Below are 15,715 nucleotides of genomic sequence, written 5' to 3'. Positions count from 1 at the left end.
AGGTCTTCAGAGAAGGAGCACCATACCTCACCCTGTCATGGATTTACAAAGTGGGTATAAGGAATCCAGCAGATACAGACTTCAGCATTATACTCCCACTGCCAGCAGCCACAAAGCTGGCGTTATTCTGAGCCTGACTTTGTGCTCATTAAAAGCGCCTTTCTGAAAGCCAACAGGAAAAAGGGGTTTCAGTGTATTTGTTATACCTGCGTCAGCAGCCAGCTCGGCTGGGAGCTAACTCTGAACGGAGCCCACACAGGACCAGGGGGTAGATGCACGGGAGCGCCCAGAAGCCAAGCACTCAGACCGAGGGCAGCTCACCGTGCTGAACCTCCAGGAGCATTGCAGCAGCTCTGCGAGGAGACAAAAGCCTCGTGTAAACACAGAACTGTACGTGGACACTACGGCAGACCACAGGAACAGGATTTACTCAAGGAATCTTTTACACGAAGTTGCCTATTAAAAGCATCTGCCAAGCTAAATATCTCGTAGAGCAGGCACATACTTCAGGGAGAGCAGATGTCACCAGTGCAGCATGCAGGAAGAGTGACGGTTATGCTGCTAACCTGGGAAAACCACAACATGCCGTGTTAAGAAGACTTCTATTTCCTGCTGCAAGGAAAAACAGTCTGATGAACCTGGCAGACTGGATGTAAATACCTTAGAAGGTGTATTTATACTGGAATGCGACTTCGCACAATCCTTACTAAAATTTAGTAGCTTCTCATTAACACACACCACACACTGCAGGATTTTTACTAGCAGGCTTACAGCTTCTGTTTTTAGATGCATGATCTGGAATACTGCTTCCAAGTGTTGATTGCTTTTTTGTCAAAGATTCCTGCCAACTACAGGGAACACGTGGAAAAACAACGAATGCACCTCTCCTCCAGGATGCATCTCTGCTGTCAAAAGCAGTCACGTTTATTATAAAGAATTAAGAGAATCAAACGCTAAGGAAAGTACAGCATTAAGTAATCACTCCCCACAGGCAGCTACATCTAAGCTATCACTGTATTCCATGATAACTTTTTCCTGTCACCTCCAGTCCCTTTTCTTGTGCTGCTTTGTTCTTCGACTTCAGATCTCAAACTGCTGCACGGGTAAAAACACTAAAATGTATTCGCTACCAAAATTAGAAGGCACTGCTCTGCAACACATTTTAACCCTTCAAATAAAGTCCCAGGAGGGAAACTTGTTTTACAGAACAGACTTCACCATTCTGGTGTACTCCTAATTAAATATTTGTTCTTGTTGGTAGGTATTCACAAGTATTTTGGCTTGCAAGTATTGACTCCCAACAAATTCCTCACTCTTTTGATAACTAAGATGTACTTGCCACATCCACACAGATGGGAACAATAAATGTTCAGTTTAAATGTATTTTTTTCTTTTAACAAGTTAATGATACAATTACCTTAGTACTGATACGTTACCTCAGCTGGTGTGTTCAATTGATTTGAGGTGTACAGCATGTTGATAATGACTGAATGGTTTTTTGTTTGAAGTGTGCAATTTACAATGAAGTTTTTCAAAGACAGAAGTCCAGTGGTTCACTAACAAACCAAGCCATAGGCTCTCAGGTACCTCTGAAAGTGTTCTTAAAGTTCTTTAAGACTTACTCTTACTTTTTTGTCGATGGTATGTTTTGTTTTGTTTTTTTCCTCCAAAAATGAGAAGTTCTGCAAGTGCCATGTTTTAAGCTCCTGTTTCTTCAACTATAAGCAGTCTTCAAGGCTGCACTTTTCAGCTAACCATAATTTTTTTTTTTCTAGGAGTGATGCCTTAATGAAGGTCAGTAGTTACGTGCCCAGCTTCAACAAGGCTATCAGTGTTTTACACTCCTACTAGAGAAATGTCAGTAGATAATTAAGACAAAGCTTTGGTCTTTTGGTCAACAATTTTAAAGCGTGACATTTAAGAAAATAAATAGCTTTTGCTGTACAATTAGGACAGGAAAATACAATGTATTACATGATGACATCACTCAAGTAGGTATACTAACAAAAAGCGAATTTACATATTTATTATACCATTTAAGGCTTATCACTAGCTTAATTTGAAATGGCAGTCCCAACATAATGGAAGGATTTTAACATTTTATCCAAACTGGCTTCCCAGTAACACACACAAATGTAACAGAAACCAACCACATCAGCAGTTACCACAAGCGTTGGTTCTTATATCAGGACAAATAGACAAATTTTCAAACACATTTGACAATGACACTACATCGACTAATTTAATCTGATGGCTTGTAATTTTCATTTAGCCAGATAAATATTGTGCAGCTAGTCCTTTCACAAAGGCTCGGCCTTTTGTAATTAAATTTGGTATTAGAGAAGTATCCTCATGCACAGGCAGGCTTTTTCAGGAACACGGTTTTATCAATTAAAACCATCTGAAGGAGGTCACAGTTTTTTCTAGGTCAGCCAATTTTCTACTCAATTCAGTTTTCTGTTCCTGACGCAATACTCGCAGTCAATCAAATAGCCAAGCAGGAGGCAGAAAGTAGTAATTTCTTTCTTCAGGCCTGATGCAAGCCTCAGCCTTTGGCCTTAGGCTAAAATCCCTAAGGCACACATTTTTACAGGGGTTCAAGGATTAAATACGATGTCTAAACTTTGGCACACTCTTCTGCAATCCACTCATTTATCCGTGCTATCATGGAATAACCCAGGTTGGGAAGGACCCATGGAATAACCCTGGTTGGAAGGACAGTCTACCACCTCTCTGCAGAACTTCCAGTTTTTTCCTGCTTTCATGGAAAAATTATTTGTTCTCCTATCTAGTAGAAGTTTCCCATTCTTCCAGAAGACACCTGTTGGTTCTCACCCATTGCCACACAATTCCAAGGAAGTCTAGCACCATCTTCTCCGTACCCTTGACCACCCAGTTGAATCTTCTCCTCCTGAGGCCAAGCAAACCCGGCTCTCTCAGCCTCTCCTCACGTGCTCCAGCCTCCCCAGCTTCTTGCTGGTCCCCCAGTGGATTCAGAGATTCACGCAGATAATGTCATTGCCTTTCTAGGGAGCTTAAAACCAGACGCAGTACTCAATGCAGTTTCACTTCCTTGTGAATAAGGTTGAGATTTAGTTAAGATACAAGGCTTTTTTTTTTTCCTGTCATAAGAACTTGCAATTTATACTTGCACAGAGACTTGGAAAAAAAAATACAATTCTGTACTCCAATCCTTTTTTACATCAGTGGACAAGGCAGTTAATCAAAATCATTATCTTATCATAACCATCTTAAGTAAGGTTTATTCACATTGCTGCTGTCATTAACTCCCTGTAATGAGAAAAACTTCCCGTATTTGTTGCAGGCAGCTTCAGAAGCACATTCTCCCAGAGAGGTCACGCTCAGCCTGACACCAGCCAAAAGCCTCCACAAAACCAGGACGAAGCCAGCATTCCACTGCCCCCAAATCATCTCAGGAGATGAGCCTGTAAGTAATCAGCCTGTGCTCTTAAGAAGCACACACACAGATCACAGGACAAAGAAAGCTGTTTTCAGTATGTACACACCAAAATTTTTTAGGAAAAAAAATCCATGCTGATGTCTTGAATAGCTGTGAAAATTCAGGACTTGTAACAGCTTTAAAGGAAAGCAACTCCGTCCTCCTCCCCTCTTTAAACCAAACTATTCCTTCCCTTCCTGAGGAAGTAGCATGGAGCTGTTTACTAAAGGACGTGTACAATCAGCTATCTGGAGACTGCTCCAGCAGAGCACTCCAAGGCCTTCCAGAATCATCAAGGAATTTACAAGTTGTTTGTATCACTCCGGCTCCTATGTGACTGACCTGGAGACAGCGTGCACAACAGAAAATAAGAACTTCAAACTAAATCCTATGTTTCAACTACTTGTTTGGTTTAAGATTATTTCTTCTCCAAGTTCTACAAGTATAATAACACCATTCTACTGGAGAAGTTCAATTAGGAAGTCTGAAAAGACACATTATTGAAATCCTGTTCACAGTAACGGGCAGATTGCTGTAAGTTATCTTGGAGAATAAGGGCAACTTGTCCTGTTCAATATGCCCCAGTCTCCCTGTTCTAAGGGTGAATTTAATGTTTTTTTAAGACTTTGTTGAATAAGTATCTGTTGCTTCAGAGCAAAACACTGCATTGGAGAAACACATTCCAGTCTAATATTGTACTGCAGGAAGAAACAGCAATTTTGCCTTCACTCAATTATTCCCACAAGTGCCTCGATAGGTCCCAAACAGCATTTCTCCAGCAGACCAGAATGACAGAAAGAGCAGAATCAGGCACAATGCGGAGAGCTAACTTCATTGCTCTTCTGCTTGACTTTCCCTCTCCTGGCTGAGCTCACTTCCTCCTGCCGGGACAATGCCCTTCGGGGTGCCAGGCCCTCACCTCACGCTGGGTGCTGTGCAGCACCACAACAGTCCTGAACCCACTCACAGCTTGCTCCTTTTCCCACCCATGCACTTCCTTAACTGTGCACAGACCCAGAAACAAGTCACTCACTTTTCTCCCATATCCCAGTTTTTAACTGCTCGGTGGCCTTGTGACCTGCTCTAACAGCGGTGCCCGCAGCGGGTGCTGTGCTCGCCGCATGTCAATCCCTACAGAGACGAGCAGCTCGCAGAACCCAAGCAATGGGAGCGCAGGGCTTCCCAGGCAAGGAGAAGAAAGAGCTGTTGTTGGGCTCAGTGTTGAGAGAATGGTGCCTACATGGCGAAACCTCAACTCCACCTTGTTCCTCCCCCAGCCCCTGCTGTATCTCACTGCTCTCCAGGCAAACCCAGCCCCGTGCAGCTCCGTCAGGCAGCAGGCTCCCCTCCCCTCCCCTCTCCTCTTACCGAGGGAACCGAGCAGCGGCTCAGACCCCGGCAGGGCACACGGCGAGGCCACCCGCACCCCGGGCAGCGCTCACCCTCCCTGCCGACCCTGCAGCGACAGCACAGAGCCAGCGCTGCGCCCAGCACCCCCCCCCCCCCCCGTGCTGCCCCCGGTGCCGCACCCACCTGCGTGCCGGGCAGGCCCCGCACGAAGCCGTTGCGGAGCGCCCCGTGCGCCGCGCCGCAGCCGTTAGCGCGGGGCTGAGCGCCCAGCGCCGCCCGCCCGGGCCGCTCCATGCCGCCGGCTCCGGCTCCGGCTCCTGCTCCTCCTCCTGATGCCGCCGCCGCCGCCGCCGCGCGCGGAGCTCCCGCAGCCGCCACCGCCCCGCCCGCCCCTGGCCGGCCCCGCCGCGCCGCGCCGCACCGGAAGCGCGAGCGGCCGCCGGCTCGGCCAATCAGCGGCGGGGGCGTCACGTGAGGGGCGGGGCCTGGGGAGGGAGGTGGGGGAAAGCGCGCGGGGCTCGCCGCGAGGGGGCGGGGCAGGCGCGGAGCGGGCCAATGAGGAGCCGCGCGGGGATCAGATGGGAGGGGGAGGAGGGGGAAAGGGAGCGTCCCGCCTCGGGGAGGGGGCGGGGCCGGAGGGCGAGCGCTGCCCAATCAGCTGGCGGAGACGGAACCGGGAACGGAGGGAAAGGGACGAGCTAGCCAATCGCGGCACGGTAGTGGAGGGAGGGGGCGGGAACGGGAAGAGGGCTCTGTCCAATGGGAGGAGGGAGGAGCGGGGCGGCAGCCAATGGGCGGGAGGCAGGGCGGGGCGGGGCTGGGCGTTGGGCGGCGGCGGCGCGTGAGGTGCCACAACGGCCGAGAGGCCGGGCGGGCGTCCGTCCGTCCGTCAGTCAGTCCGTCAGTCTGTCAGGCCGGGTGTCTGTCTGTCAGTCAGTCCGGGTGTCCGTCAGGCCGAACACCCGCCCGCTGCTTGCTGTCCAGGGCCCGAGCCTGGCCCGGGGTCGTTCCGGGCCTGCCGGGCTCCGGTTGAGGCCCAGGGCCCGGGTCCGTGCCCGTTGAGGCCCGGTCTGAGGCAGTGGGGTTGGCGCTGCGCTGAGGGCCCGCCCTGCCCCGCCGGCACCCCCGGGAGCTGGGAGGCGGCCCCCGTGCGGCCGGGGAGGCCAGCGCTGGTTGTACTGAAAGCCACGTCGAGTTTAGGGCGATTCCTGCCCTTTTTCGTGAGGTCCGGGTTAGCACGCGGCACGCCAGGGGGAGGAAAGCCCAAAGCGTGCGTGTGCCCTGCCCCTTGCACGGGCTGACCAGGCTCTGGGCAGCACAGGGAGTGGCGGGGGGAGATGGCGCTTACCCTCCTTCTCCCCCAGCGCTGAGGACGAGAAAGCGAGCCCCGGGCGGTTACCCCGGGCGGTTACCCGCGTGCTGAAGAGGTGGCGGCCCGACCTTTGGTTCCTCGGGTGTAATTGGCAGGGAAGGGCTGTGGTGGTTCCTAGAACGCCGCCTGGAACAAATCTCGGTGAACACAATGGCAGGCAGGTGAACTCGAGAGAGTACTCTCGTCCTTTCCTCTCTGATTTGCTTCTATTGATATAAAAGCCAAATTATTTCAGTAAGATTATATTTCTGTACGACATAGCCACACCTTGGGGCCTCTCTCATGAATCTCATTGCAAATTCAATATGAACGCAAGGCTCCTAGGAAAAATGAATTAACTTCCATGAAGGAGGCATTCGTTTTTCTTTCCCCAGGAAGACTTGAGTGAGCTTTGTGGCTGGCTTCAGCCTATTTGTGGGCAGCAGCACACGTCCTGTACACTTCATATCTCCAAATTGCCTATGGAGAAGAGATCTTTCTGTAGTGAGGGTCCAAATGCAGGCTCGGGGTAACAAGTCCAGGCGGGGTGTGGGACCAGGTAGGGTTAGAGCTGTGTGAGGCCCCACTCCTTTTCTTGCTGTCTGCGGCCACTCCCGTATCTTGACTGCCACGAAAGCAGGTTTGGGCTTGCCTGAGAAACATTCTTTCTTCACCTGGTTTCGGTGTGCAGCCAGACAGAGCTGTCGGCTGAGATGGGATGGGCCATGTCCCCTCTCGTGTTACAAGACAGGAGCATGGGGAAGACTGGAGCTGCTAGGGAGGACGTGGGGATCAAAGGAGCAATTGCCTGTGCTCAGAGTTTGGGTGCTTGTGCAAGTGGACTTGCTTCAGTGCAGGCGCGGTGACTAGTGCTGGTGGAGAAGCTCATGGGCTGCTCTTGCTGCTGAGTTTTTTCTGGACAAGGAGGGGAGAGTTTCTGTGGAGTAGAAATTACTCCAGAGGAAATGAAAAGAAGATAATGAATGAAAAAAGAAAATAAGTGAGCACATGAGAGACAAGTGTACAGGGGAACTACGTACTACAGAACATTTTTTGAAGGATTTTTCCCCTGATGCCATGGTCCGCTGCGGGTATTTTCTTCACAGCACCTCTCCTTTTGGAGCAGATTGAATTGTACTGAGCAGCCTGCACCACGGGGCAGGTGGTCCACAAGCCAAGGCTCGCAGAGTGCCCCTGCCCAGCCGTTTATGCAGGAGCTTCAGCTGCTGATGCCTCGTTTTTAGAAGATAAACTGCTTTAGCTGCCCAGCACTGGATCTCAGTGCCACATTAGCTGTTCAGTTAGAGCCCTTCCACACGTAGGTGCTTGAGAGACACCTGCCCCCCCAGCATAGAGTGGGGCAGGGAAAGCCGCTCTCACCCTGGGGTTGTAGTAACAGGAGAGTCTGGGAGACAGGTCCCAGCCTGGGGCTGCCACAAGCAGCACCAAGCACGTCCCAGAGACCTGGTGTCACCTGGGCAGCTCTGACGTGGCTCAGCGGGACACATGAGATACCTGTGTAAGCAGCTTGTCTCTCTCGTCTACGTGTCTGCACAACAGAGGGTCCAAAGAAACTCAGAACAACAAATTCAAGTTCTGATTTTCCTTTTAGGTCTCAACAGTACTATTCCTGTGAGCTGGCAGAGCAAACAGCTTTACTCAGCCAACTGAATGAGGCAAGGAACTGTATCAAAAAATGAAATGAGTCGAAGGGAATAGCAGACCGTAAGTAACAGGTCGGACAGGCAGCGATTGCTGCACATCAGGCTCATATCGACAGAGAGCTTACATCACTGACATGAGTCAATGCGTGCTGTTGCTAACCGAATGTGGGTTTGGGGATCACAGAGCAGAGTCGTGAACTTTGGAGACAGCAGAAGGCGAGCTCAGGAAGGAGCAGTTGGGTGACCAGTGGGACAGAGAGAGGTAGCAGGGAAATTTTCTGTCTGAAACAGACAGAACATGGGCCTTCTACAGCAAGTAGAGATAATCAGAGCTTGTGACCAAGGGGAATAATTTCTTCTGAGAATGGAGAGAGTTGACAACTGAGACAAAGGTGGGCACGTGAATGATGCTAGCACTGTAGGGAATCTCTATGGAATGTCTCAAGGTGGCTATAGTCAGAAATAAGCCTAAATCTTTGACTTTTACAGTTGCCGTGCAGACAGCTGTGACTCAGCCCTTGCATTTGAGGCAGTTAATAGCAGGTGGGCTGCTCTGAGAGGGACCAGTCTGCAGCCTCCAGGTATAGGCTCAAGTGAGCATGAACTGATTGTTGAAGGTGTAATTGAAAAAGCTACAGTTTGGGCAGACCTATGCCGTGCAGTGAGGTGAGTATTGTTTCCATATTTTTTTCCCCACAGTTACAGTCGCTTAGCACTGAGACTTCAGGGACTGGGCAGGGAAATAACTCTAGGAGAGCACTGCATTTTACCTTGGGTCTGAATGGCAGAATGCCTGCCTGAACCACAGAAGAATTAGTAGAAATGCAGAAAGCTCTTTCAGGAGCTCACAGCTAATTAAATAGCCCTTGAAGAAAACACAAAGCTGTAACAGTGTCCCTGGAGAATTTGACCAGCCCTTAGCCAAACTTGATGGGAAGCTGGAGAGGCCTTGGAGCAGCTCATAGGAGGAAATAATGCTCGTTTGGAAGGTTGGCTGGTGTTCCAGTCACTGCCTTCTGTCCTCAGCTTAAGTAAATGTTGAATGGCTGTGGCAGATTGCTTCCTTCTGGTGGAGGCAAGGGGAGACAGGTACAGCTTTTTTTTTTTTTTCTTTTTTTTTTAACAATGCAGGTAGTTGGTTTAGATTTAGCTAAGCTAGGAGTTACGATTCTGTTCCAGGAGAGACCTTCCCTGTCCTTAACGCCTTCTGCAGTGAATGCCACAGTTCCAGGCCCACCACAGCTTGTGTTTTACCTCACTGGCTCTGAGACAATAATATTATTAAAATAAATAATATTATCTGGAAATAAATTAAGCTCTAAATCTATGTAATGCTAAAAAAAAGACTCTGTCCAGGCTATTCTTTTTTCTCGCTCTCTCTGCCTCTCTCTCTCTTTTTTTTTTTTTTTCCTATTGAAGCCTTGATTGAACCCATTCAAGGATTCTCTGATTTGGGTGATGTGGGCACACTGATTTGGACCAGAATTTGTAATCGTGGTGAAGTGTTTGCAGTTGTGTCTGCCTGGAGAAACCAGCCGGGCTTGTACAATGTTACTGTGGTGAAATGGGGAAGGTGTCAGAGTGGGAGATTGGTGATTGGAGACTCAAGAGGCCTGAGAGGATGTAGGTACTGAGAGATGTGTATAAAGGCTGGTCTGATGAGCCAGAGGAAAACAGAGATGTAGGAGGGGGTGGGATGGAGGATCAGGGTGTTGGCCAGCAAAACAGGGCATGGGAGGGAATCCAGTGAGTTAGCAGGGATTAGCGACAGACTAACTTAACCACCTGAAGTTATTATTCCTTCTGATACGTACAGCTTTAATCCCTCGGTTAAGAAAGAAGTAGATAACTGTACCAAACTTGTTTATCCTCTAGGCTTCAATTGAGGCTGACTGCCAAGATTGTCCTAACCATGTTTAGAGCCTTCTTCTCTATGCTTTATCTGTTTTTCCTCTTGTTTCTTATCCTCAAGACTCTGTAAAAAATAGTATTGAGAAAATGGTATTCAGAATAGTTCAGAAAGTTCCTTTGGGCAGTGACTTGGGAAGTGTTTTGGAATGGAGACTGACGTTCCTCCATAACGGAGCCGGGCTGTTTGTCACAGCTACCTTTAGGCTGGCAGTAGCATCCACCCACTTTCATTATGTTTCACCCAACCCTCGGCAACGCCTGCTTCTTCTGGAGACTTAGGTCTGAATCTTTTCTTACGCCAACCCAGTGGGAACATGTGGTGGTGTGTCTTCTCTCAGGTCACTTACTGGCATTGTAGGGCCAACAAAGGCTGCAGCTCCAGGAGCCCTGGGATTCACCACCGAGAGAAGTTGCTATGGTTTAAAACTATCCTAGCAAAAATGGTGAGCTCTGGGGTTTAACAGAGCAGGAGAGGCAGCTTTGGGAATGAATGGCTGAGATGGAATCTACGACTGTATCATCATTCTTGGCTTTTGTTGGTTTTGTTAAAGGAAATATAGCCTGAGAGAGTTTGTGGCCAAAATACAGGAGCAGTGGCAGAACGGAGGTGATTTAAGTGCACAGATACTTGGGAAATAGTGGTTGGAAGCAAGGTAATTTCAGCAGCTTCTGGTCTCATATGTGGTTCCTGTGATACGTTGTTAACCACTTGTACTGCTTCAGCTTTTGTGTTCCTCCTCTGTGGACTTTCATTGTCACTCGTGCCTGTTGCTGCTCAGTTTGGTGAGTGGTGAGGAGCTGTTTTAGAAACTTTGCTTAGGTCTCAGCTTCATTTCTTTGCCAACAGTGCTTCCTGCATCTAAACAGGCCTCATTCTCCCATCAGGTTCAGGGCTCTCTGGAAAGTTCATTAGTGCCTCCCCCAGCTCCAACACATCAGGGATTTGACCCTGCATACTCGGTGTGTTGGGGGCTCTTATTTCATGACATGCTCACTTCTCTCCCCAGCTCTCAGTGAAGAAGGTCCTGTTTGTGTAGGCAACGACCAGGTTCTGTGTCTATTCTGCCATCCATGTAGGGTGATACTGAGCCCGAGCTCTTTTTTTTCTTTCTTCTTTTTTCTTTTTTATTTTTTTTTGATGCATTGCTTTCTTAGTTCCTAAAATGAGGATAGCGAGACTATTACCCTCCCCATCCAGGATGCAGTGAAAGGCTGCATCTGTGCAGTATAAACAAAGCCCTAATTTACATGTAAATGTGTGTGATATCGCTGTAGCAGCAGAGTTGTACCAGTGAAGCCCTCCTTATGTGCAGGCAGCTTATGTCAGCAGAATAGGGCTCTTTTTTCTCTTTTTCTTTTTGAACAGAACTTTTCCGAGCACTGTCAGCTATATCAGCAAAAAACATTCAATACCAATATAACTGCACTCTCATTAGAGCACAGATCCCCATGACAGTTTAATTCCTAACTTCTTTTTAGGCACTTCTGAGGGTCTGTACCTACAACTTTCTGCTATGTGGAAGAGACCCCAAACACTTCCCCCATTAGTACCCTGGCAAACGAGCTCAGAGCAGATGTGGCCTCATTTTATCAATAGCTGCAGAGCACTTTGAGAGGTGGTTCAAGGCACTGAGCCTGGCAGAAGCTAGACCAGACTGTTACGGCTGACTTCAAGGAGGACCACAGTGGTTTCTGCTTCTTCTGACAATGTTGTTGGTACTGCAGGAGTCTGGCCAGGTTCCCCCTTATTCACCTTTTCCCATGTGAAGACCAGAATGGAAAGCCCCTGTAGGCCACTGGCACTATGGATGGGGGAGCAGAAGAGACTGTTCCATACGGTGTCACTTCGGTGGCTGTGCCTGGTCCCCGTGTGAAGAGCCCCTGAGTGCTGCAGCCCCGTGGTTGCAGCACATATGGGAACCACAGGATGCTTGTCCTGTGCTGTGGCCTTCTCAGGTGTAGCTGCTACCCTGGGCTGCCTGAGCCCTGCCCCTCTGCTTCAACTCTTTGTCTCTTTATCCCCCGGTTTCTGACTGTGAAGATACCGGCATTAATAGTTCTGGTCAGCTGGGAACACCCTGAGCACTTGGTACAAATCTGTAGGAAGAGGCATGCAGAGTTCCTGACCTTTGGACATGCGTTGGCTGAAGGGAAATAAGCCGCAGCTCTTCACGCAGGCCCTTTGCACTGAGGAGCTGCCACAGGGCTGTAGAGCAGCAGGGTGGGTAGCCGAGGCTGACAAGAACAGTGGGGTGGCCAGATAAGTCAGCTGGTCTGGCAGAGAGCTTCATCAGCCAAGGAATTAGTGGCAGCAAGCATCATGTGTCAGCTCCTGGGACAAGGTATTTTGTCCACTGAGCAGAGAAAGACGGTATGTAAGGCCATAGTGTTCCCTAGAAAAGATGTCTTCGTTGTTAGTTTTTAATTTTGTTGTTAGTTTTAATTTTGTCCCTTCCTGATGCTGTTACAAAGGTGGCACGTGAGAGGAGAGCATCCTACAGAGGAAAGAGAGATGGCAAGGACAGCATACTGGCATGTGAGCAGTGACCAAACCTCAGCATGGAGAAAGAATGAGGGAAGGAGCAGTTTGTCCCCATTCAGGTACTGAGCACAGTTTTTCAGGTTTCCTTTCTCCTCCCTTTCCTATTTAGAAAAACCTGGATGAAGGGAGATAGACAAGCTGACAGAAGACATGGCTAAACCCCAGAGAAGTTGCTGCAGGCCTGAGCAGTTGCTGTATCAGGCGTGGCCATAAGAGGGAAGTGTGTGCTCAGGCATTAGGCGCCTTCACTGCGTGCGGGAGCAATCCCAGCTCGGCCGCTGCGGGCTCTGCAGGCAGCAGGGACCCTGCCCGGCTCCCACCTCCTGTGCAGGGCTCACAGCAAGGCCTGAGCTCCTGGAGGTGCCAGAGGCCAGCCACAGGCAGGCGTGCAGGTAGCAATGGTGGAGATGGTGTGAAGGCAGCTGGGGTGGGGATGTGAATTGCTGTGTGCAGGTCCCTGTCACCTCTCGGAGACAGGGGAGGATGGGCTGACCACTGCTGGGAGAACTGGGGCCACCTTGTCCAGAGGAGCTGGGCAGCCAGGTGGAGAAATCTCACTCCAGCTGTGTCCTCGCACACATACATCCAAGCAGTGGTTGTAGTAGCTGGATCACTCAGGATTAGAGCATTCAGGCTTGAGGCTGTTGATGCTGGGATGTGCCTGGTGGTGTAAATGAGATCTGAGTTTGAGCCACTTGACACGGAGTGACACCTGGCTGTTGCACAACAAAGGGGTTAGGGACGCAGCTCATGGCTCCTTTCTACTGTGCTCCTGCTGTGCTGTGAGCTCAGTTGTGGCTGTTCTGTGCTTTTGCTTCCCTGCTATCAGCAAGGAGCTGAGCCACAGGGACCCACAGGGTGCTTCGAGGAGAAACAGAATTGAGATTGATTTCCTATAGTTATCTGCCAAGAAGTGTGCGGAGCACCACCTGACCTGACCACCAGCTTCCCATGAGCTTGTACTGCAGAGGGGCACACGGTCTTGTTATAGATTTGTTTCTCAGGGACGTTTTCTCCTTAGAAGCAGAAACAGAGGAAAGTGAATGAGACAAATCTCAATTTATTCCTTGTTCAAGCCACAAAATCAAAGCAAAACACATCCAAGAATAAACTGCATGAGAGCTGTACCCAGGTGCTGTGGCAAGGCTGTGCAAAAGTGTGCATCTTTTGGCAGCTGGCTGGGCACGTGTTGATTTTTGTGCTTTTAAAACCTCGTATTCCTGCACAGCAGCAGGACCTACAGCTTCTGCTGCAGGAGCAGGGACTGTGAGTCTGGCTGGGATCTAAAGGCACAGGAGAAAAGAGTGAGAGAGAGCTGAGGGAATGTGCAGGGCTCAGCACGTGCCTGTTGTGTGCATCGTATGGGGGGAGTGCTGCCCAGCAGGGGACGTCCGTGCCCCGTGTGGGGTGGCTGTGGGCTGTGGGCTGCCCTGCGTGTGGCTGCCTGTGCTGTGCAGCTGTGTGGGAATGGCTGCGTGTAAGGACACAAGAGGTTACTTGGCAGTGAAATGAGGCGCAGCATTGCCATGGTGACCACACTCTGCTCTCCTCTCCCTGCCAGATGCCAGGCTCCCAAGCAGTAATGTCTGTGGGTTGTTCTGGGAGGCCCAGGTCACTCTCCCTCTTTTGAGAATGGATGGGGACCGTGCTGCCCCCTCTCCAGACTGGGAGAGTGGTAAACACAGGGGGGTCTCTTTTTTTTTTCCCTCTACATTTCATCAGGGGACGCTGTCTGGGTATGTCCTACATTAGTGGCTGGTGCAGTGCAAAGACAGGAGGGCTGGGGTTTGAATTGCTGTGGTACTTTATTGTCCATGCAGTGTCCTTGCGAGCAGTGAGGCGAGCCAGTCGGCACTTGTTAGGCACGTGGTGTGCATGTACAGAGCTGGCTGTTGGAGGACCCTGCACCCACACGGCAAGAGGAGGTGCCCCAGGGAGCTCCACCGTGAACCACTTCAACTCCAGCACCACCAGGAGCATGGAGCTCACCAGCGACAGGTACTGCAAGGCTCTAAGGACACAGCAACTGTGTAATGTCTCCGTGCACCTAGTGAATTCACGTTTGCTGTTAGTGCCCCCACAGATGGTGTTTGCTGTTCCTACTGAGTTGGATCAGATCATGTTCTGTGCTGCAGCCCCTGGCACAGAAAGTACAGCTGCATCTTCCAGGGACCAGAGAAGCTAAAACGCGTTCCTCAGAGACCTTATTCCTTTCATCTTCAGAGACCTTACTCCTTTCATCTTCAGAAGGCTTAATTTTTTCATCAGCTCTCTAGGTTTAGTACTTGGTGGTCTGTGAGGCCACGTTAATCATCTCCCTCCTGTGCTCTCAGTTAAAGGTTTAGAGAGCTGGCTGCTTTGTGGTCTGTGGAGAAAAAAATGAGAAAGAAGGGCTTTGTAGCCTAAAATGTTTGGACATGCATGGGCTGAGGAAGAACACTGATGCTTCTTGCACAGACCCATATGCAGAAGCTGGAAGGAACAAACCAAGTAGATGGTCACCCAGTCCTGGAGGCTGAAGTGCCACAGGAGACCAGAGAGGGGCTGTAGGCCAGAAGGTGAGGTCATCACGGCCCTTCTGTGCAGAACACAGCTAGAAGCTCCTCACTAATGTGTCTATTGTAGCATATTCCATTGAGTACCTGCCTTTTCCCTTTAAGGGTTTTTGTTTAAAGCACAGAAAAAAAAGCCTGCTAGACACAGACAAACAGGTATTGTCATCTTGTCTCTTCTGGCAAGGGAAGTGAGAGCTGCGTCTCAGTGAAAGTAAAGCAATCTCTCTACTCAGCTGAGATTTGCTAATTTGCGCTGTCATGAGGTCTCATTGGAAACATATTTTTAAATGAAAAAGCAAGGAAATGATGCAAAATAGATTTGAGCATATTCCAGGAGATAGCTAAATTTTTCATAGTGAAAACCAATAATAGATCAGTCTGTGTGCTATGAACATCTCATCACAAAAATACACCATGGGAGGCTTCTGCTATCTATTCTTGGCTGAGCACTGACCTTGGCTATTAGATCTCAATTAAGCAGCTCTATGACTAATGTTTCTCTCTCTCTCCTGCTTTTCTGCTGCAGAAAATAATTTTCAATAATATTGAACGCTGAGTACCTGTGCACTTACTCTCCAGATGGGCCCCATGGTTTCGTGGTAGGCTCCAAATCACCTGAAAAAAACAGCATTTCCAGTGAGATTTCCAAGGAAAGGAGATGTTAAAGATCTGTGGAGACAGGGATTGCAGTCTTCAGCATCGAGCAGCCTCTGCTGTTCCCTCAAAAGCATGCAATGATCGTTGCAGCTAAAAGGAAGGGGTGAGTAGGCCACGGGGATCAGAAAGAGCATGCCATATCTTCACTTCTGTATGCTTGCTCACCTGGGATCTTATTCTCCTTTAACTTCTCTCCTATCATTTAGTGCTAGGAGGAGGAAAGAA

General features: G+C 49.5%; 1 protein-coding gene across 1 annotated transcript in view; it reads right to left on the bottom strand.

The window, feature by feature from the left end:
- SPTLC2 (serine palmitoyltransferase long chain base subunit 2) overlaps window positions 1-5,170 on the bottom strand; it is a 68,628-nt gene extending 63,458 nt beyond the window's left edge. Inside the window, exon 1 of the mRNA XM_084287409.1 lies at window positions 4,994-5,170. Coding sequence (XP_084143535.1) covers window positions 4,994-5,104 — 111 coding nt within the window. The 5' untranslated portion in view covers window positions 5,105-5,170. The remainder of the gene's footprint in view (window positions 1-4,993) is intronic.
- Between the last annotated feature and the right edge of the window lie 10,545 nt (window positions 5,171-15,715).

This window comes from Netta rufina (genome assembly GCF_964035555.1).
Source record: "Netta rufina genome assembly, chromosome: 5".
NCBI classification, from domain to species: Eukaryota; Metazoa; Chordata; class Aves; order Anseriformes; family Anatidae; genus Netta; species Netta rufina.
The sequence above is the reverse complement of the archived record's forward strand: the minus strand, read 5'-3'. Positions and strand labels throughout refer to the sequence as shown.